The 23,029-nt window shown below is 16.4% G+C and overlaps 3 protein-coding genes across 3 annotated transcripts in view, besides 36 other annotated features; all 3 read right to left on the bottom strand. All coding sequences in view use genetic code 6, as the record gives it.

Moving 5' to 3' along the window:
• Positions 1 to 697: 697 nt before the first annotated feature.
• Positions 698 to 739: a microsatellite.
• Positions 740 to 1,731: 992 nt separating this feature from the next.
• Positions 1,732 to 1,780: a microsatellite.
• A 763-nt stretch (positions 1,781 to 2,543) lies between these two features.
• Positions 2,544 to 2,600: a microsatellite.
• Positions 2,554 to 2,606: a microsatellite.
• Positions 2,569 to 2,631: a microsatellite.
• Positions 2,587 to 2,632: a microsatellite.
• Positions 2,633 to 3,147: 515 nt separating this feature from the next.
• Positions 3,148 to 3,178: a microsatellite.
• Positions 3,179 to 3,186: 8 nt separating this feature from the next.
• Positions 3,187 to 3,231: a microsatellite.
• Positions 3,232 to 3,640: 409 nt separating this feature from the next.
• IMG5_068440 (hypothetical protein) lies at positions 3,641 to 5,187 on the bottom strand. The gene is made up of 2 exons (XM_004036805.1): positions 3,871 to 5,187; positions 3,641 to 3,824 (listed from the first exon to the last, which is right to left on the bottom strand). The coding sequence occupies exons 1-2, from the start codon at positions 5,147 to 5,149 to the stop codon at positions 3,685 to 3,687; spliced, it is 1,419 nt and encodes a 472-aa protein (XP_004036853.1). The 5' UTR covers positions 5,150 to 5,187; the 3' UTR covers positions 3,641 to 3,684.
• Positions 5,148 to 5,205: a microsatellite.
• Positions 5,161 to 5,208: a microsatellite.
• Positions 5,209 to 7,118: 1,910 nt separating this feature from the next.
• Positions 7,119 to 7,179: a microsatellite.
• Positions 7,151 to 7,192: a microsatellite.
• Positions 7,193 to 8,217: 1,025 nt separating this feature from the next.
• Positions 8,218 to 8,247: a microsatellite.
• A 633-nt stretch (positions 8,248 to 8,880) lies between these two features.
• Positions 8,881 to 8,953: a microsatellite.
• Positions 8,943 to 8,974: a microsatellite.
• A 110-nt stretch (positions 8,975 to 9,084) lies between these two features.
• Positions 9,085 to 9,123: a microsatellite.
• Positions 9,124 to 9,592: 469 nt separating this feature from the next.
• Positions 9,593 to 9,637: a microsatellite.
• Positions 9,638 to 10,041: 404 nt separating this feature from the next.
• Positions 10,042 to 10,104: a microsatellite.
• A 13-nt stretch (positions 10,105 to 10,117) lies between these two features.
• Positions 10,118 to 10,152: a microsatellite.
• Positions 10,153 to 10,170: 18 nt separating this feature from the next.
• Positions 10,171 to 10,224: a microsatellite.
• Positions 10,172 to 10,224: a microsatellite.
• A 199-nt stretch (positions 10,225 to 10,423) lies between these two features.
• Positions 10,424 to 10,513: a microsatellite.
• Positions 10,514 to 10,714: 201 nt separating this feature from the next.
• Positions 10,715 to 10,776: a microsatellite.
• Positions 10,777 to 10,963: 187 nt separating this feature from the next.
• Positions 10,964 to 15,676, bottom strand: IMG5_068430 (hypothetical protein; the record flags this gene model as incomplete). Its single annotated transcript, XM_004036804.1, has 8 exons — positions 15,570 to 15,676; positions 15,387 to 15,463; positions 15,123 to 15,334; positions 14,794 to 15,062; positions 14,656 to 14,756; positions 14,523 to 14,608; positions 14,382 to 14,410; positions 10,964 to 12,138 (listed from the first exon to the last, which is right to left on the bottom strand). The coding sequence occupies exons 4-8, from the start codon at positions 15,050 to 15,052 to the stop codon at positions 10,964 to 10,966; spliced, it is 1,650 nt and encodes a 549-aa protein (XP_004036852.1). The 5' UTR covers positions 15,053 to 15,062; positions 15,123 to 15,334; positions 15,387 to 15,463; positions 15,570 to 15,676.
• Positions 13,012 to 13,069: a microsatellite.
• Positions 13,588 to 13,640: a microsatellite.
• Positions 14,957 to 15,027: a microsatellite.
• Positions 15,465 to 15,496: a microsatellite.
• Positions 15,677 to 16,476: 800 nt separating the features above from the next.
• Positions 16,477 to 16,515: a microsatellite.
• A 2,649-nt stretch (positions 16,516 to 19,164) lies between these two features.
• Positions 19,165 to 19,264: a microsatellite.
• Positions 19,207 to 19,231: a microsatellite.
• A 432-nt stretch (positions 19,265 to 19,696) lies between the features above and the next one.
• Positions 19,697 to 19,737: a microsatellite.
• Positions 19,738 to 20,445: 708 nt separating this feature from the next.
• Positions 20,446 to 20,506: a microsatellite.
• An 85-nt stretch (positions 20,507 to 20,591) lies between these two features.
• Positions 20,592 to 20,655: a microsatellite.
• Positions 20,656 to 20,701: 46 nt separating this feature from the next.
• Positions 20,702 to 20,740: a microsatellite.
• A 666-nt stretch (positions 20,741 to 21,406) lies between these two features.
• IMG5_068420 (hypothetical protein) overlaps positions 21,407 to 23,029 on the bottom strand; it is a gene marked incomplete at both ends in the record, with an annotated part of 2,040 nt that continues 417 nt past the window's right edge. The window contains 2 exons of the mRNA XM_004036803.1: positions 21,407 to 22,792; positions 22,921 to 22,923. Of these exons, the coding sequence (XP_004036851.1) occupies positions 21,407 to 22,792; positions 22,921 to 22,923 (1,389 nt within the window). The remainder of the gene's footprint in view (positions 22,793 to 22,920; positions 22,924 to 23,029) is intronic.
• Positions 22,970 to 22,997: a microsatellite.
• Positions 22,995 to 23,029: a microsatellite.

Genomic DNA, 23,029 nt, shown 5'->3' with positions numbered 1-23,029 from the left:
AGGATATTCATAAAAAAAAAAAATTTTGATTTGGAATATTATTAGCGGGAATATTATTAATAGATTTAATGTTGATTATGGAAATAATCTAAAACTTTATATTAAAAATGACAACCCATTTAATGAATTTTATTTATATGATAATGACAGTTTAAATATTTATAAATATAATTTTCAATTTTTATGAAGTTTAATATATTTATTTTTTATCAGTATTTATTAAGTGTTTATGAGTTTTATAATTATTATTTTTTTTAATAATACAAATAATAAAATTTAAATTTTATTTTAAATATCAATAATTTCAAGTATTTATTTATATTTTAAAATTAAAATAAATAAAATGGGTTTTTTATTAGAAATTATTTAAATGTTTTAATTACAATTCTAAAATATTATCATTATATAAAAAATAATTTTTCACTAGATTTAAATAAAATTGTACTTTGATTAAAAGTAACAATTTAAAAACATATAAATATATTCATATATTAAATTATTTTCTATCATTAATTTTAAATTAAAACTATGCATAAATAGTTTTAAACATGAATATCTTTAAAAAAGATAATTTAATATATAATTATTCAAATATAAAATAGAATTTTTATATATTTAAAAACATAATAATAATTAAAATACATTATAATTTTTCTATTTAAATTGATTTTTTACATTTTGTTTTTATAAAACTTTATTTTATTTATATTTTTTATCTATATTTTTATTTATTTTTTTAAAAAAAATATTTTTAAATATCTTGTTTTTAATCTATAAATTTCAATAATTTTTTTTTATTATATTAGGCATAAAAAGAATAAATAAAAATTTAATATAAAATATAAATCAACAAAAATATTTAATTCAAATATCAATAATATATTAATAAATACTAATAGTTATTTAAAAAATAAATTAAATCAATATTATTCAAGGAAAAATAATTTAAAAAATATATTTCACATTGCAAAATAATAAATTTAAATTTATATAAAATAAATAAATAAAAAAAAATTATAAATCAATCTATAAAATAAAAATGCGCTATTTTTAAAGTAAAGAGTTTTCTGAATAATATATATAATTTATAAGAGAAAAATCTATATATTATATGTTAAAGAATATGTAAAACTTAAATTATCCCTTAAGAATTTAAGAATAAATGCTTTTTGTTTTTGACGAATTGTTAGTTTGTCTTTTTTCGTTAAAAAAAAGGTTTTCATCTAAAGATTTACTTTGTTTTTATTAGACTTTATTGATACCCTAGTAAAATAAATAAAGTATTCAAAGAAAAAAATATCTATAAGGTGTTAAGAAATATTTAAAAATGATAAATCTTAGTTAATAGTAATAATCTAAAACATATGAAAATCTTAAAGCTAAACTTATTGAATTTAAAACTATTTCTAGTATTTTTTAAAATTTAGAGTTGTTCGATATTTTGAATGAAAACGATTTAGAATTGTTATAAGAAATAGTATAAATCTATTTGTTAAGTTTCAAAGATTATAAAGAAAATAAAATTAGGGCTTTAGCAATTTTAAAATATGCTTATAATGAAAAAGTTTTAACATTTTCACTAGATAGTAGCATTAAGAAAATTGGAGAATAACTTGATGATTTTGAATTATAAAAAGCTCAATAATATTTATAAAGTATTTCTAAATTATTTTAATAAGATTAATGTTGATAAGAGCTTATATATTTGAATTTATATTATAAATTTATTTTTAATATTTTAAAAAATTATAATATATAAAATAATTATAATTTTTAAAAATTTCTAATAAATGGCCTTTTTTTTAATTAATTATAATAAAATTTTAAATTTTTTAAAAATGTATTATATGTATAGTTCCTAAATAAATTACTCTATATATTTATACTTTATAATTTATTTTTTATATGTATTTAATTTTTTATAAATATATACTAAAGATATTTTCATTAAATATATTTATATTAATTTACTTAATTATATATTATTTTACCTTTTAAATATATAATCATATATTATATTAATATTTTTTTTTAAATATATTTAAAATAATATTAAAGTATAAAATTAGATAAAAAAAAAAAATGTATAATCACAATTTTAACATAAAAAATTAAAAAAACTTATTAATTCCAAACTATCAATAAAATGCTTAACCTAATTAATATTCATATATACCTTAATAGCCTATAAATTAGCCCTATATATAAGCGCAGCCTTAATCTTTAAATAATATGTATTTAAATATGAATATAAATAATTAGCAATAATAATTAATTTAATAATAATAAAAATATTTGCCCAATTAATTTCAAATACCAGATTTGCTTAATTTTAAACCTTAAAACCCTGTTCCACCTTTATATGCATAAAATTAACCATAACACAAAACAAATTTTAATTTTAACTTTTTCGCATTTAATCCAGTTCCACCATAACCACCAATGAATAATATGGTATAAAATAATTAAAAAAATATGCAATATATTAAAAATTAGTATTAAAATATTAATCTCTAGAATACGATAAATTAAAAAAATATGAATAAATATAATAATAATTTTAAAAATATAAATAATTTTAAGAAAAACAATAATTTTAATAAAAATTTTAACAATAATAATAATATTAATTACAATGCAAATATTAATAATCAAAGTAATAATAATTTAAACAGTATTACTAAAAGTATAGAATAAATAGAATAAACAAAGGTACATACAGAAACAGAATTAGAAGAGATATAAAAATGGATTTAATCAAGAAAGTTAAATTATCCCACAAAAGAAAATACAGAAAGAAAAAAAAAAGAATTGGAATAAAGAGCAACTTTAGGTTTTATTGAAAAGCCAGAATTATCCTAATTGGAAATAAAAATAAGAAAAAAAATTATGTTATCAAATACCAGCTTAAGAAAATTAGAAACTCATTAAAAGCATTTAGAAATGTTGAAAAAGCATTATTCAGAAGGATAAAAATCCCACAAAATTCAAAAGAAAAAATAATAACCATAATATTTATAATAAAATAATATGCAAAATAATAAGGAACAATATAATGAGCTTGATAAACCTTAATTAATTAAAAAAATAAAAAAATAAAATAACATTTTAAAAAAAAATCTTGATGAAAAAAGAGAAATATATTCAAAAATTAAAATCGATGAAAATTAAATTCGATAATAAAATTTATAATAAGAATAATTATAAGACAATAATTTATAAGAAGAATAAGATGATTTACCTTAAGAAATAAGAATGTGCGGAGAAAAAGAATAAGATAATGAAAAAGTTGAAGAAATGATTAAGGATTTGAAAAGCAAAAAAGAAAAATAAAAGGATGAAATAGATTATGCAATAAATTTTAAAGGAAGCACTAGTAGTTATCACTATAGATAAAATAATTTGCTTACAAATTTAGTTTTGGATGAAATATATAGAGAAAGAAATATTATATTATAATCAATTAGGTATATTATTAACAATAACTTTTTTGATTAAGAAACGGAAAATAATTAATGAATTATAATTTATATATTTTTATTGTTTAATTGAGTAAAAATATTTAAATAAAACAATATAAAAAAATGTTAAATAAATATACATAAATTATATTATTATATCATAGAAAAATAAATAATTTCATATAGAAAAAAATATATATATATATTTTTCAATAAAAAAATTTCATTTATAAGTATTAATCATCCATTAAGACCATTCTTAAAATCTTCTTTCTAAGTCTGACCATAAATTTTTTTTTTCTTTTTTATTTAATAAGGAATATTCAACCGAATTAAATGCACAAAGCTTAAGATCTTTATAGTCTAAAAAAAAAATGTATAAAAAAATATAAATTTTTTTTAAAAATACCTAATACAGGTCCAACAGCACAAAAATAAAAATCCATGGCAACTCCATTATAACCAAAAAATCCAGGATCATCAGGATTAATACAAACTTTAATGCCATAATTAATGAAAGATTTTATAGGATGACATCTGATGTCATCAATGTATTTAAGAATTTAATTAGAAACAGGACAAATTTCAATACATATTTTTTTATCTTTAATCTTATTATATAGATAAGAATGTTAAGATAAGTTCAAGCCATGTCCTATTCTTTTAGATCCCATCATAACTGCATCAAGAATATTACTATTTTTGTGATGTTCAAGTGACTCTCCTCCATGAAATACAAAAGGTAATTGAACTTTTGCTTTCTTACACATTTAGGGAAATTTTAATAAGGCTGGTGCCATTTCAACCATATTTTTATAAGCATCTTCTTCTTATACCATATCAAATCCACAAAAAAGATCAGGGTATTATTTTTTTGCATTAATAGCAGATTCCATATATTTTTCTATTTAAGAAGTATCCCACATTTTAAGTCCTTAGATTATAATTTTGAAAGTAAATAAAGGAAACTCTTTTTAAACTTAAGTGATTACATCTTAGATAAGTTTCACTTCTTAATCAATGTTTAATGGTTAGTGGTTTTCATTAAAAATAGAGCCTAAAAGAGATCTTGCTTCAATATGAAAAACACCTTATTAAGCAAAGTTGGTCAAATATTATTTTAAGTATCTTTTGAAATTTTCTTCATAATAAATTATTTAGTTAATACCTATAATTTTCCCTTCGAATAGTTTCCAAATGTTATGTTTAGAAATTCTATCAGCTTCTTATACGATTAGTATGCTCTTTATTTTTTCTTCATATTCTTACTTATTTTGACTTTTGTCTCTTTCTTATTTTAAGCTTTTATATCCTTTTTCAATTTCTTCTCCAACTTTTATATATTTAAAGCATTGGGTTTCTTCATTGTAATAGGAAGTATCTAAGAATGCTATTTCTTTCATAAACCATTCTATGTCGTTACAGCAATCTATGTGAATGTGCAAAACAGCTCCTTTTGGTAATTTTAAGATTGCTTAATATAACTCAGATTTTTAAGTTATATATTCAATGTGTTTCAAAGTGTGAACTTTGTAAAATAGATCATCATGCAGATCACGTTCTTTAAAAATCAATTTCTTAAATAATTCATTTGCTTATAATTCGAGCTCTGTAAATTTAAGACCTTTGTATTTATTAGATTATAGTTATTAGAGGCATTTTGAACGTTATTTAAGATATTTTTCCATTTTTATTAATTTTTATTTATTTATTTATTTATTTATTTATTTATTTATTTATTTTTTATAAATAGTTATAATAAAAATTATTTATTGATTTTTATTCAATATATATTGTATTTTAAAATTTATTATTATTTATATTTAAATTGTATTTTTTCCCCTAATAATTAATATTTAATTTTAAAAATTCCATAATTTCTATAATTTCTTATATTTATATTAACATATATATATATGGTTTATTTTTGATAATTTTAATAAAATATTAAAATAATAATTATCTAAAATTAACTTTAATATTTTTCCTGATACAACTTATAAAAAAATCTCTTAAAATATTTTTTTTATTAGTAACCTATATATTAATATTGTTAAAAATGGTATCTCTATTTAAAAATTAAAAATTTTATGTTTATTTTTTACTAAAACGATGAATAAAATAAACTATAAATCAATTCGTTTTGTCTTAAAAATATTAAAATTTAAATAATCAATTTATAAAGTAAATTTTTCTTTATTTTTACAAATAAAATCTAAGTTTGCCTAAAAATTGTTATAAAATATATTCTAAAAATAAAATAAATATAAGTTTTAATATTCTCATGCAATATTTAAATTCCAAAATGAATTTAAACAATAAATTTAAAAACATAAAAAAAAAAAAAATATTGAATATATTTATTAATATTATATGATATTAAAAAATAGGTATTTCTTTATAATTTATACATTAAAATAAATATATCTAAAAAAATGGCTTTATTTAAATTTATTTTAAGAATTTATATTTTTTTTTTGACAATAATTAAGCAAAAAAATAGGATATTTAATTTTTATATGTTTAAATTAAGAATATTTACATTCCAAAATATCATATACTTTTTTCGTATAAAAAATAAAAATATAAAGACTAAAGTTATATTTCCTATTAATGAATAACTAAATAATATTTATAATAATAAATTTATTTTTATCAAATTTAATACTTGTATAAATATTTTAAAGAAATTTACATTATCATATGCTTTAAATTTCTAAAAAATTATTTAGAAATATGTTTCCTTATAAATAAAATTAATATTAGAATACGACTATATAAAACATGATATTTATTTGAAATTTATATGTAAAATAATATTATAAATATATTAATCCAAATAAATTTTAGAGCATGATTCTTTATTTACTGATAATTTATATATATAAAAGTAATATGCAATTGAATAAGTATGTATAAAAATTTTGAGGATTTAAATTTATAAGTTATGTATAATTTTATCAAGATTATTGACATTTAATAAAAATATCTAATAAATTGTCTTAAATTAAAAAAGCAAACTTTATTTATTAAATAATAAAAAATAATCAGTATAAATATATATAAAAAAAAGGTAAAGATGCTTTAGATAAATTAATTGCTAATTAAAAATATACTAAACAATAATAATAAGCAAATTATTTTAAAAAATATTAACTTTATGTGAGACAATTTAGAAAAACTTGTATAAAATAATAATGATATTAAAAAGAAGATTATGAGAATGATAGTATGAATAACATAAAGATGGTAATTAAAAGCATGATGATATAATTAACTTTTTGAGATAAAAAAGTAATTTTTAATGTTATGTTAACATTCATACTCCTAATATTTAAAAGAATAAATTAGATAGCTATACTCAAAAATGCATTAAAATAAAGACTAATTTCCTATATAGCTAGAAAGCTATTTGAATTGCATTATATAACTAATATTTATATATATGTTATAGAAGACTTTAAATATAATATTTATTTATTCATATTATATTATTTATAAAAGAAATTTTAATATATTAATGTTATAATTATTTAGTTTTAAGTATTAACAAAATTATTAATAATACTTTTTTGATAGTATTTTATGATATAATACTTAAAATAATAAATAAATATTTATTAAATATTATATATTTTAAATATATTAACTTCTTTATATTTATTTTTATATTATTCAATATTATTTAATTTTATTATATTTAATAATTTTTATTTTTTTTAATAATTTTTTTATTCATTATATTTTTAATTTTAATTTTTTTTTTTAAAAAAAAAATAATATTTATTAACTAATTAAAAAATAATATTCATTTATCCTTTTTATCCAAGTCCTTAATATCAGTATATTTTCCTTTTCATAATATAAATTTTTTTTTTTTAAAAAAATACCTAATAATTCATGTATTCCAATATCATTCCATTCTTTGGATTTCTCAATAGGAAACTTTAAAGATGGTTCATGATTTTCATTATTTTCGTTATTTATTGTAAGTTTTGCACATTCAGGAATAAAAATATTAACATCTTAATTATTTATTAAATTAATATAAATTAAAAATAATGTTTTACTTTTAAATGATTCCTTTCTCCATTCGTTATCAACAATAACACTAAGTAATGGATTTGCACTTTTTATTATTTTTTTGTAAAAAATATTTATTATATTTTTTATTACTGCATATTAAAATTAAATACACCATCTTTTTTTTAAGAAGAAATCATTTTAATTTTTTTTAAAAAAAAAAAAAAAAACCTATAAAAAAACAATTTATATATATATACGTGTATATGAAAAAAAAAAAAAACTAATAATGATTGTATTAATGTATTACATTAAAACAATTATTTTAAATATATTAAAAAAATAAAAATTAAAGTTTATTAATTATTTTAAATTTTATATTTAAATGAAATAAAATAATTGTATTTTTTTTATTTATTAAAATATCAAATATCTAAATCAAAACTTCTATCATTATATTAATCTTCTTCATTAATTTCATAATCTTATTATTGAAAATATTCACTGGATTTATTTTCTTTTAGCATTTCTTCTTTTATTTCTTCTTCTAATTCATATTCTTTTTTATTATTTACTGATTTCTCATTCATATTCTAATTTTAAGAATTTTATTTGAAATATAATTGTTTTGATAAATAATCACTAATTAAAAAAATAAATAAAAATTGTTTGTAATTATAGTTATACCTATATTTTTTTTATTTTATTTATATTTCTTATTATTATTCATTAATTTATTAAATAGATTTTTATTAATTAGATTCATCTGAATCTAATTTGTTACTATAATTTAAACTATTTTCTAATTATTCTTAATTTTTATCAAATTCACTTACTTCAAAATTTATTTGTTTTTACAAGTAATAATCATTCATATAATTATTATGGCATTATAGTTATTATTAATATTCCTCTTAATATTCTTCTTTTTTATCTTCTTATACACTATTTTTCTTAAAACTATTATCTTTTAATGATCTTTAGCTTTTTGAATGTTTAAAATGTCTATTTCGTTATTTTTATTGTTGTTTATTTAATTTAGTAGGTTTCTCTTATGTTTAGTCATATTAATAATTACTTATATTTTATTCAATATTAGTCTCTATATTATTTTCTACTTAATTTTATATATTGGTAACTGTAATTATACTTTCTTTTTTTTTAATTTATTTAATTTATGATTAATTTTATTATTTATTTCCATTTTCAGTATAATTATTATTTTAAATATTTTCTTTTTATAATTATATACTAAGTTTTTATTTTTCTAATTCATATTTAAATAAGCATTTTTTATTTTCTTTCGATTTTTTTGGAATAAATTATATTATTTTGACTTTTTTATATTGTTCTTAATTTATATAGTTATTATCTTTTAATGGCTTTATAAAATTTAATATATATATATATATATATATATATATATATATATATATATATATATGTATATATAATATATTTATATATATTTTTTTTATAATATTTTTTTTTATTAACAGAAAAACTTCTAATTTTAAATTGTTATTTATTTTTGCTCGTTTTACTATTTAAATATTTAGAAGAGTTTTTTTAAGCATTTTTATGATATTGTATTCCTCTTTTTATAAAAAATTATAAAATTTATAGAAATATTACAAAAATAAGCAACTTTAAATTATCAATAAGTTCATTTTATTAAAGATCTAAATTATAGCGGATAATCCTGTTTTTGTATTATTAATTTATCAAATATTATTTTTCCAAATCAACTTTTTTAATCGATGACTCTCTTATTTTAAAAATAAATAATTTATTTATCTTTAATAGTTTATATTTTACTTTGCAATAATTCTACTTGCTATTTTTTCATTTTCTTAACCAATCATAAAAGCTTTGTTTTTCAATTAAATAACATTTCTATGATTTTTTAATGCTGTCATATTATATGATTCACCTGGTGATTTCTAATATTTAATTAATATAAGGAAATCATTTATTATTAAAATTTAAATTACATATTTTATATTAGTTATATTTTTTGAAACAGGAGGAGATATATAAGGTTTTGATGTTATATTTAATAATTTATTTAATAAACTATTATTATTTTTTTGAATTTTTAATTATTTTTCTTTTTCTAGAAAATGATATGTTCTTGTTTTAGATAATTGATAATTTGTTAAAAAACTTTCATGTTTTTAATCTAAATAATTATTTTTATGATCTTTTTATATTTATTAAAGTTTTTATTTATGTATCTTTTTGTTTCTTTTTTGTTTGGTTTTTAGTATATTTTTTTAATTAAAATAAATAATAAAAGTGTAAAAGGAACAATTTCATAAAATAAATTTTTTAAATATTTTTATATTTTTTTTTATTCTAAAAGTTAAATTTTATTTTATTGTACTTTTCACGAATTATTACTTCATTTAAATTATAGTTTGAATATAAATAATTATACATTTTTAATTTTTTTTTTTTTTTCGTTATTTTATTTTGAAATTATCAAAAAATTATTTGAAAATATTAATTAACAAATAAAAAAAAATATTAAAAAAATATTTAAATAATTGAAGAAATAAAAATAATATTTTATTTATATAAAAATAATTGTATATTTATAATCCAAATAATATTTTATATAAATATATTACATAAAAAAAATTCAATATATAAAAATAATCAATATTATATTTACATATTACAAAAAAAAAAAAATGAAATAAATAAAAATATAATAAAAAAAAAAATTAATAAAAAATTCCTTATTTCATAACAATTAAAAATCTATTTAAAAAATCATTAATTATAGATGATTAATGTAATTATTTAATGATTTGTTTATATCAATATTAAAAAAAATTTATTTGAATTATATTTATTATATTCAGAATTTAAAAAAAGATATTTTATAATTAGATAAACAAAAAAAATAAATTAGATAAAAAAGCTATAATGATTAATAATAAAAATAAAAATAGTAATATTAATAATAATAATAATAATAATAATAATAATAATAATAATTTTAATAATAATTATAATAATAAATATTCTTACATATATCTTATAATTTATTTTAAAATTATTTTATAATAATATCGCATATAATATATATTTTTTATTTTTAATTTGTTATTTTATGGAAATAATTTTCCTCATATACATATATTATTTAAAAATTTTAATTTTATTAAAATTAATATTCCGATATCTAAATAAAATTAATATATTGATACTATTACTATCTTATAAATATTATATATATATATAAATAATAGATTAATAATAAATATTAGTATATAATAAATATATATTAATTATTTTTTTTAATTTTTATCTTTTTTTTTTTTTTTATTTAATAATTTATTATTTTTTTTTTATAAGAAATAAAATATTAATTTTTTAAAAAAATATATAAATTGAAAATAAAAAAATCTTAATTTTTTTTTTTATTCTTATTAATCTTTTATAAAATAAGTTTATATTATTTCCCTACTTCAAACAATATCCCAATGAGTTTCAATATTAATTTTATCTTTATTATAATCTGAATCATCAACCACATCCTCTAAAACTTCGAAATCTTTTTAATCAAAAGTTGCCGAGAACAGTAAAACTTGGGTATTTTTCAAATTATTATCAACTATAGCTTTAAAAGTTTTATCCACAATATCTTTTACGTTTTTAGTTTGAGAATGAATTACTTCATCTGCCTCATCTAAAATTAGGAACTTAAGGTTTTTAAAATCTAGACTTTTCATGATTTTTTCCACATATCCAGGCGTACCAATACATACAGATCCTTTAATATCTTTAGTATCTGTATCAGCAAATAGGTAAGAAATTTCATATTTTTTTTCGTCAGGCATACACAAACTCAATTATTTTCCAATTTAAAGACATAATTCTTTCGAATGAGCCAAAATAACAACTTAAGGCATCCATTTATAACCATCTTATCCTTTTTTGGGTCCAGAATTAATTTTGAAAGTGACATGAGATTATAAATTAGAATCATATTTTTCTGCTACAGGTAATAAAAAGCAGAAGGTTTTCCCTCTTCCATTTGGGAAGCCATAAATAGACATTAATGAATAAACATTTTTATTATCAGCCTAATAATTAATAATTTTCGGTACTGCAATTGCTTAAGCAGCCCGAGGTTTAGCAAATCCACTTTTTTGCATTTTTTCTATCACAGGTTAAGAAAGGAGTAAATCAGACCATTTTTTGGAAGAATATTCTCCTTTTTTTTAATTTATGACTTCCTAATTATGAGAAATGCAGTTTTTTAAATGATCAAAAATTTCCTATTTTTCATATTTACTTATTATTGTAATATCAAATTTAGCCCCCTCAGTTATTATAGACTCTTCTCCAGGCTAATTAGATAATGTTAATGCTACTCCTTTTTTATCAGCTCTTCCCGCTCTTCCGACTCTATGAATGTAAGTTTCAGTATCTATTTATTCAGGTTTTATTGGACCGGAGTCATTTTGACCTCTTTTTTTGATATGGATTGGTACATCACAATTTATTACGACACTTACGTTATTAAAGTCTATACCTCTTGCCACTAGGTTTGTTGTGAGTAAAAATTGGGTCTTTCCTTCATCGAAATCAATTCTTTTTCTTTTCCTTATCGCCATTTCTAAATCAGCGTGAAGTACATCTATTTTTCTTTTAAATTTTGTAAACTCTCATCTGATTAAAGTTTTTGATAGAATGATTCTAAGTCAACTTTACTGTTAAAAAAAAATACTATTCTGGCTTTCCCGATCTCACTTTGGGCCATGTCGAATATAAATTTTGAAACGAAGTCTTTTTTTCGTTCTCATCTTTTACTTTGTGGAACCATTAACGTACATTTTTCATACGGTTCTTTAAATCTATTTCTAAAGCAGGAGCTTGTTGCTTTTATTCTTCTTGTTATTCAGACATTTTTTTATATTTATATTTATTATATATATCTTTTTTATTTTATTTTATTTTTTGGATAAGATTTTTATTTATTTTTTTAGTGTGTTGGCAAGTAAAAGATATATATATTATTTTTATTTTATAATATTTATTTATATATGATTCTATATAAGAAATTATCTGAAAATAATAATAAATTTTTATAATTATTTTAATTTGTTATTAAATTAATTCATATCATATATTTTATAAAGAAGTTTTTTATTTACAAAAACAATATTATGATTTTTCATCGCCAACATTTAGCATATTAATCAATATCATATTAAAAATAATCTTCTTAAGGATTAATATTTTAATTCCAAGGACAACACTATTAATAGAAGGAACTGTTGTTTTCTATCTATTTAGTGATATTTTTATTAATTTTTATATCTTGTTAAAAACTAAACTATTTTTTTTGTATGCTTTATTAAGAAATATATTATTATTATTTTATTTTTTATCTTTCATCTAACTTTTAGTATAAATAAAAATCAACATTATTTTTATTGATTTTAGGTTAAATAGCTGATAAACATCTTTTTTACAAATTATATATTATTTAAGGCTATTTATATTTTGCTTATTAATTTTTTTATATTTAAAGTTATTAATTTTAAATTTAAACTTTAAATTTTTAACTTATTTAATCATTTTTTAAAAACAAGTTTGGCCTTTTAGAACTTTTAAATACTTTTTTTTTATTTGATATGACTAATAAGTTCTATTAAAGGAAATTATTTAATTTAGATTTCTAGTCAAATTCATTATTATATCTAATTATTTTATTAGAAGCCTATTATTTGATTTCTTTTACTGAATTATATATATTTTTATCACATAAACTTTTTTATTTATTGTCAATAGATTTTTATTACTTTTTTAGTTATATTGCATTTAATGATTATTACTTTTTTAATTTTACTACATTTTCACTTTTATCAAAATATTAAATAGGTTTTTTAGGAGTTTTAGACAAATGGCATATTATATTTTAATCCATTTATATTTACTTTAATTAGATTTGTTTAATGTCTTTATATTCTATTAATTATATTTAGGGTTTTTGTTTAAATTCGTTATTATTGTATTTCTAAAATTATTAGTTATAAAAATTATTTTTGCAAATAGAATTAATAGAATTGAATTAGACCATTTTATAAAAAATATACTTAAATATAAACTATGTAATAAATAAAAAATATATTTAAAAAGTTAGATAATAATAAAATTAAAAATATATAAAAAAAATATATATGAGATTTTAAAAAGTAAGTATTAAAATTATTATAAAATTTTTAATATTTTATATAAATAAAAATAAAATATTTAAAAAATTAATGTATTAAAATAATATAAATTAAATAATAGATATTGATAATTAAAAAAATTTTAAATTTATTTAATTTCTTTGATTTAAACTTAGATTATATTAACCAATAATTATTATTTAATATATAATAATAAAAAAATCAATATATCTAATAATTTATTTTTATATTTATCTAAATAATAAAAATTTATAATGTTTTTTTTTGTTAAACTATTAAAAATTTTAAAAACTCAAAAAAAAAAATTATAGAAAATAAGTTTATTAAAATAATATATAAAGTATATTTATTAATTTTAAAATTAGTGAAAAAATATTAAAATAAAATAATAAATTTAAATAATGTATTCAAAAATTGATATATATATATGGCTAAGAAAATGTGATATAAATTACTTTTAAAGTTTAAAATCTAATTAATTATAAAAAAAAATTCGAAAATTATAAAATATATTATTTACTTAAAATAATAAAATTAATAATTAATCATATTTTATATTTATATAGATATATATTTTTAAACTTATTTAATGTTTATATTAATAACAATAGCTAACAAAAATTCTTAAATTGTTTTTTTTTATTTTTATTTCTTTTTTTTCATCTTTTAGAATTTTTATCACCTTTTGATTCTTTATTAGATTTTCTACCCCTAATATAATAATAATAATAATTAATTACATGCTTTTCTTTAAATAAAATGAGAAAATAATTCAATGTTTATAATAGTATTATTCTTTTTTATATAATTTTTAATATTTTACCTAGAATCAGATCTATCAGTTCTACCTCTTGATGAATATCCTTTTTTATTATTTTTACTTCTACTTCTGCTTTTACTTTTTTAATGCTTTTTTTAATAAAAGAATAAAAAAAATATTTTTTATAAAAAATTACTCGTTTTCTTTCTTTTTCTTTATCGATTTTTTTCAATATGGCTTTAACTGCATTTTTTCTTTCTTTTAATCTAATTATTTCATCTCTCAAAAATTAAAATCCTATTGATATTAATTTTTATTTTTTAATAAAAAATACCTTAGTGTATTTTTCCTTCTAAATGTGTTTAAGCCCTTTTATCATTATCATTAGTAATTTTCCAAGCTCCACAGATATCACAAACTTCCTTTTATGCTAAATTACTATTAACAAGTCCATTATCAGTTTATGCAATTAATGTTTCTTTTTAAACACGCAAAGCTTCTGCTTATTCTGCTAATTTTTCACTTTATTCTATTTCTCCTTATGCTCCTAAATTTGCACTTTATTCTAAAAATATTTTAATTTGATTTTCCATGTTATCAATTCTTTTAAATATAAATTTTTTTATTTAACAATGATATTTTTTTAAAAAAATATAAATTTACTTTTATTAAATTTCTTTTGGTCTTTCTACATCTGTAGCAATTTTTTTTTCTGTATATTATTTATTTTTTTATATTTTATGATCTATATCATTAATTTTTTTTAAATAAAATCTATAGCTTGCTTTATTATTTAATATTCGAATTCACCTCTTTTATCTTCAGCATCATCTTAAAATTATCTTTTAAAAAATTCATCATGTCTTTATTTACATCTTTATATATAAATTTATTTATACTCTATTTTTAATTATTATTTATTTTTACGGTCCATCATCATAATTTGTATTTGGAAAAAGTTCTTTATAACATTCGTCATTGCTTATTAAAAAGTATGCACATACCTTTTTTTTTAATTTTTTTTTTTTTAAATTTTTGTTTGGAATTAATTTATTTTTATTACTTGTTTTTTTTTTTTTTTTTAGTGTATATATATTTTTTTCAATTTACCTCTTTGTCAGTATAATGTTCTCTTCTTTTATTACGTTCTCTTATTGATAAATTTCTGTCGACACCAAAAAATTAGTCAAGTAGAAGCCTGCTTTGATCCATATATATTTTTTTTTTTAAGATTTTTTTATATTTTTGTGTTTTTTTTTTTGTGTCTCTTAAAAATAAATTAATTATCTTTTTTTTTGTTTAAAAAAAAAAAATATATGTAAATATTAATTTATATATTAATAAAAATGTTATTATTTTTTTTAATTAAAAATTTATAATTAATTTATGAATTTTTTTTCTTATTTCTTTAATTATTTGTAATTACTAAAATTAATAAAATAAGATAATTTTGCATATAATAGTTCTAAAAAATTAATTTAATACTATTAATTAAATAAAATAGTTTTAAGGCTTATAATAACAAATTGAAAGAAAATAAAAATAAAATATTAATAAATTATAGACGTTTTTTTAACAAAAATACAATGACACTAAAAAAAATTAATTTTTTTAAAAAAAGGCAGTAAAATAAAAAACATTATAAAAAATATACATTTTATAATAAACAATAAATATAAAACAATCCACAACAAATAAATAGTCATAATACAAGCCTTAATTTTAAAGAAAATTATCAATATAAAATATTAATAAACGAAAAATAAAATGAAAATGCAAATGCAAAAAAAGGATTATAAAATACTCCTTAAAATAAAAAATAAAATTTAAAATATAATAATATATATTTTTTCAAACATATCTAAAAATGGGAGATAAAAATATGAGACTGATATATGCAAAATAACTATGATCTCAATTAATATTATTATCTGTTAATTAATAATTGATATCTTCCATATTTTCGAAAGTAAAGGCATTATTATTATCATTTTAAAATCTAGATAAACTATTTTAATAATTATTATTATTTTTTTCTAATTATTAATATTTTTTTTATTATTCTATTTACATTAAAAATTTATCCTCTGCTTATTAATAATTGAACCCAAAAATATTATTTAGGCCTTAAAATTTATCTTAATTTTGATCTTTTATATATTTAAATCTTTAACTATCTTAAATGAACATTCCTACTTTTTATTTACTTATTTTTTCCATTTTTTTTTATTATTTTCTTGAAAGTTAATATCCAGGATATAATGGAGTATCTAAAAATTGAGCATTTTGAGGTTCTTTTATATAATTTTCTTATATTTTTTCTTCCATATAAGGTTTTATTTAACTAAAGTAATTTTTTTGAATTTATGTATGCCTATTAAAATATGAATTTTAAGGGTTTTTTTATTATATTGATTAATTTTTTTAAGTGATATTTTATTCTTTTTAATTAAACATTATTTTCTCTTCCATCAAATTTTATATTGCAAAGTTTCTTACACGATCGTTATATTCGTTTATAAGTAAATAATATTATTTAGTATCATTTTATTAATAATATTGAAGCAAAAAATTAAAGTATTCCTCATAATGCTTTTATTTAAGTTCGTTTTAAATGTTTTTTTTTTCTTTTTCGAATTCTAAATCTTCTGCTAGTTTTCTAACTTTAATACCTAGTTCGAGATTTAAATCTCTTTTTAAATCAAAAAGAACTTCAAGTAAATCTTCTTTTTTTATATATTATTCATTTTTTTGAACTTATTTTTGGCAAAAATCTTCATTTTTACTTACTTATTGCCTTTTATAAGAAATATTGCTTAATATCTATTAAGAAGGACTGTTTAAAAAAGATGTTTATTAATCATTCTTATTTGAAAAAGAAGGTTGTATTTATACATTTGATTATATTTTATCTTTTTCTAAAATAGGTATAGAAAAACAACTGCTTTTTTATTTATTTTCTAACTCATTTTAATATTTTTCAAGCTAATTTTCTGGCTCTTTAATAGTTCTTTAATAATTTTAGGAAGTATTTTAAAAAGTTTTTTAATTTTCTGGATTTTTTTAAGCTTTTCTAACCACTCTGATTCTAAAATCTTCATTATTTTCATATTTTTGAGAATCTTCATCATCAAAATAGTCATTATTTAAATTTTATTTTTAAATATCTTTATAAGGTTATACTTGTTAAATACTTTAAGAAAAATTTTAATTTTAGTTTTTTAAAAATTATTGCTCGAATTTCAAAAGGTTATTTTTTTTCAAATTCTCATTAAATAAGTATATATTTTCTATAAAAATATTTTAATAAAACCCAACAAAAGCCAAATGCGAATTCTCCTCTTTACTATTTTCTTGTAAAAATTTAAAAAATATCTTCACCACAAACATATTAATATACAAAAGACATCACAAAATCTGCTAAATCACCTACTTATTCTCTAAAAAGGCCATTTTAATGAATAAAAAGCCTAATTTTATACTCTTAATGGTTAATAAGAAAATATTTTTGGAGAAATTCTTTAATCAAATAGATTAAATTTTAATTTTCTTCTTCTTATTCTTTTTTTAAAAAGGATACTATTATAGCTTTTTTGATTTTTATTTCATATATAGTAGAATACCAAATTTCCTAGTATTTAAAAATTATTATCATAACATCGTATTTATTTAAATCTTCTTAATTAATGATTTCTTTCTTATCGAAAAAACTATATATAAATTTATCAATATTACTGTTTTTGATTCCATTAAAACATTCAAAAGTGACAACATGAAATTTCTCGTGTTTTTTTCTCTAAAAAGTTTTTAATTTTCTATATATTTAATAAAAGTTCTTAAAAAATTTTTGCTTATTTTTAAATTATTATTTTATATTTCATCATTTTCTTTTTTTTTTAATAATTATAATTTTCTAAATATTTTTCGATTTCTAAAAGAGTGAAATAAGAATATTTTTCTCTTCTGTTTTTTTCTAAAAATCTTTAAGGATGCTCTTAAATTAAAATGTTAATAAGAATTTATTTCTCACTTTCTTTGTTATTTTTTGTTAAAATATTAAGAATTTTCATTAGTTCTTCTTCATTTCAATCTCTTAAATCTAAGAGAAGTCTCTCGTTTTTTATAAATATTCTTTCTTATATTAAAACTCCAGTTTTTAAATCTCTACTTCTTATGATAGGCTCCCACTCGCCGTTTCGGAATATTCGGACTATATGAGTTTCTATTATTTATTTTATATATGTATTTCTTATATTTTGTATTTATTCATGAATATAATCAACTATTTCTTAAAAATCTTTGTCTGGAGTAAATTGTGTAGTATCAATTATATTTTTGCATATATTACATACATAATATGAATCAGATGTTAAAGGAAATTAAGATTTATCATAAATACATTAAGGTTTTAAACAATGTCTATTTCTATAGGCTATTATGGGTTTATCTTTATAAGTAATTGGCATTTCAATAGATTATGTATTATGATTTTCATCAAAAAAACGTTGAATTTAATTTCGATTTTACATTTTTAATAAATAATAAATTAATTTGTAAAAAATTATTAAATAAATATTAAATAATTTGATAATTTAGTTATTAAAAAAATTAGAAATAAATATATACATGAAAATATTAAATTTAATAATAAGTTTAAAAATAAAACAATAATAATTTTTTAATATAGTAGATAAACAATAGAAAATATTATAAATATAAATTTATTATAAATATATATTTATTATAAATATATATTTATTATATATATTTATATTTTAAATACATATCCATATATAAATATATATATACTTCAGTTTTATTTATATATAGAAAAACTTGGTTCTTCATTTTTACTAAAAATAGGAGTATTTTCTATACTATTATATTATTAGCTTTATTAATCTAAATAATTATTATTTTTTTATATAAAAGAAAAACTATCTTATTTTTAAATTTAATTATCTTAAACATTTATATTATTTTTATTTAATATTTGTATATAAGGTGTATTTTTTAAATTTGTTTATTTTTCTTTACTTTATTTTTTAGAAAATAGAATAATTTATTAAAAAAAATCATTATTAACATTTTTTTTTTTTAAGAATATATGTTACTATTATCTTTAGAAACATTAATTTATTGTGAAGTATTTTAAGTTATTTATTTTTTGTCATCATAATATTTTTTTAAATTATTATTAACAATATCTAAACTAATATCAGATTTTTAAATTAATGTATTGTTTTTATTCCAATTTTATTATTTTTATTTTAATTTTTAAACTTATTAAATAATATTTTTTGATTATTTAATATCTAAATGATCATTTTCTTTAATAATATTATCTAATTTTTATTCATTTTTTTTAGAATTATAAGCTATTGAACATTAATCACTTTTTGAAAATTCAATATTTTTTTTTATATTTGAAATATCTGTTTTTTCAGACTCATATTTCTTCATATTTATTATTTTTTATTACTAACCTTTAAACACAAATTATTATTTTGTTTCAGATTTTGAAAAAGAATTTAATTTAAGATCTTTCATTATTTAAGCAGCATCCTCTTTTATTTCTAAATCTTCTAACCGTAGTTGAGATGTTAACGGACTTTGTATTTTTACAGCATTTTAACTAGCTTTTTATAATAAATCATTTAATGATTATCTTTAATAAAAAGAGTTTAACTTCACATCTATATTAAGTTAGGAACTTAAGTTATTATATGAGTTAATTTATTATTATTATTTCTTTTATTAATACGCTTATGATTATAATCTTATTTATTCTATTGTTTCTATTTTAAAATTTTTATTTATTAATTTTAAAATTATATTAAAAATCATTTTTACTATTAGGAGTTTTTTATGACTATGTTATTATTGGTATGTTTTTAATTATGTCCTGATATAATTTGCTTTCTAAATCTAATTTTTTAATTATTATCTTATCTTTTATATTGTCTTTCATTAAAAGAAAATGTATTTATTAATATTATTATTATTATTATTATTATTATTATTATTATTATTATTATTATTTTATTTTTTTATTTAAATTAATTTCTGGTATATATTTAAAATAATAATTATTTATATTTTTATATAGTGTTTTAATTTTTGTTTTTATTATTATTAATATTATATTTATCAATATTTATTTTTTTATTTTATTATATTAATTATATATTATTAAACTAAAATTAAATTTAAAATTTATAATTAAAAAAAATAAATTAATTATATTTAATAAAAATATTTATATTAAAAATTTTTATTAAGAATTGTCTACTTAATAAAATTATAATTCATCAAAACTTTATAAGAAATTTTTTAGAGAAATATCTTCAATAATTATATTTTTTTTTCGGCAAAAGATTAACTTTTATTATATAAACAGTAAGATAATTAATTAGTTTTTCTCTCTATGAATTCAGAATAATTGAACTTTTAAAAGCTGGAAGTCCCAAATATTGCAAAAAAGCAATTAAAATTGCATTAAAAAGACTTGGAAAGCGCAGAATAGCTAAATTAAAAAGAGCTCTTTTAGAAAAAGCTGTTAAATAAGAAAGAAAGTAAACAATAAAAATAAATAGTTTTATTATATATATAATATTATATATGATATTTTTTGTTTTTTAATACAATAATATAAGTATATTTTTTATGTATTGTTTTTAATTTTATAATTTCTTAAATATTTAAATCTTATTATTATATATTTGATATCTATTAGATATTTTTTTTTATTAAAATGTGTTATTAATAGACTTAAGAATATATTATATATATTATAATAAGGCTTTATCTTTATTTTATTTTTATAATAAAAAAAAATATAAAAAGAATTAATAATATATATTTATATTTATAATGTAATTTAATTATATATATATATATATATATTAATATTAAAAGAATTTTATATTTAAAGTATATATGAGAGTTCAAACAAAAGCTAATGTCATCAATAGTTGAAAATTTAAAATAAAGAACACTCCGAAACTATCATCGACTAAAATACTAGCAAATTGATTTTTTAAACATTGAAAATTTCCTGTCTATCTATCAGCACAAGGGACACAAACACCATCAATTAATCTATAAAAGTTTCTAATACTTTAAGAATCAAGCTTAGTAATAGCTTATTTATAAACTATCTACATCTCATTATTTTACATACTATTTTCATCATCATCTTCTATGTCTTCATTTACTTTTGACTAGAATAAAGAATAAAAAGTTTCACATTCAGCCCCTAAATTACTTTTACTAATAATATTATTTTTACATTTAAGACACTTGCTTTCAATAATATTATATTCTTCGCATTCATTTTAATATTACACACAAGCATTCTTACTTGCATCCATATAATATTATTCCTATTCAGTACTATAGCATTATTAGCATTTAAGTAAATCTTCATTACATTTATAACATCCTTTAGGACACAAGATGCATTTCGATTCATCATTAAGTTTATATTAATCTTGACATTAAACACATCTAATTTCATTATTAAAAAACTGATATATATCACATTCGGCTATATATTCTCCAATAATTCCATCATCTTCCCTCTTATAAAAACAAGGTTATCTTTCATTATTTGTAAGAAAAACATTATCAGTACAACGATTGCATTTAAGTCCTATACTATTAGATGATTTTTCACATTCTTCACATAAACTCCATGACTAAATAACTTCATCAGTTAATTCTTCTGGTTAAAGATTTAAAGTTTCCGGTTCATAGCAAGCAATACATTTATAAAGATTCGTATTTTTATCTAAATCTAAGTAAAAAGTTGAACTAGGGCAATTCTTGCAACTTAGTTTTCCATTAATTACATCGAATGAATTACAGTCCGGATCATTAGATTTTATACATTCACCATTTAGAGGATTAAGAAAATGTCTATTTAAGCATTTAATGCATGTTTTACCATTTGTAAATTAGCAGTTTGGAAAATGATTACTTAATAACAAACATTGATTATCTCTTAGAAAAAAATTTGCTTCGCATCTTATTATTTAAGTTGGTGATTTACATTTTTTAACATTTTCAGGACATTTAATACATTGTGTCATATTTATGTCTAAATAATAACTTTCTTAGCATTAAAGGCAAAATGTATTATCAACAAGGTCTTTTCGTCTAACACAAGATAAACAGTTAAAAATTTACTCATTACATCTGACGCATTTTTCGTTTATTTTAATGTAATTTTTGTGGCAGACTTAACATTATGCATTTGTAGAACATTTAATGCAACCTTTTTGATATTTATAGCAGGATAAACATTATTTATAAAAATCAGCATCATCTATCTATTATTTTATTAAAATAAATTAAGAACTAAGAAAAAATTATTCCTAACACTGTAAACATTATAAATGTATATCTGATTATGATCTAAATGTAAGACAATTTTGAAAAACATCATTTAATTTATTACATACTTTTTTTATTAAAAAAATTAAAATGAAATAAAAAAAAAATATTTTTAAATAGAAATAATAAATAGAAATAATATATATATATATATATATATATATATATATATA

This window comes from Ichthyophthirius multifiliis, assembly GCF_000220395.1.
Source record: "Ichthyophthirius multifiliis unplaced genomic scaffold scaff_1120509250364, whole genome shotgun sequence".
Taxonomy (NCBI): Eukaryota; Ciliophora; class Oligohymenophorea; order Hymenostomatida; genus Ichthyophthirius; species Ichthyophthirius multifiliis.
Note: the sequence above shows the minus strand (reverse complement) of the source record. Positions and strands in the feature narration are given on the sequence as shown.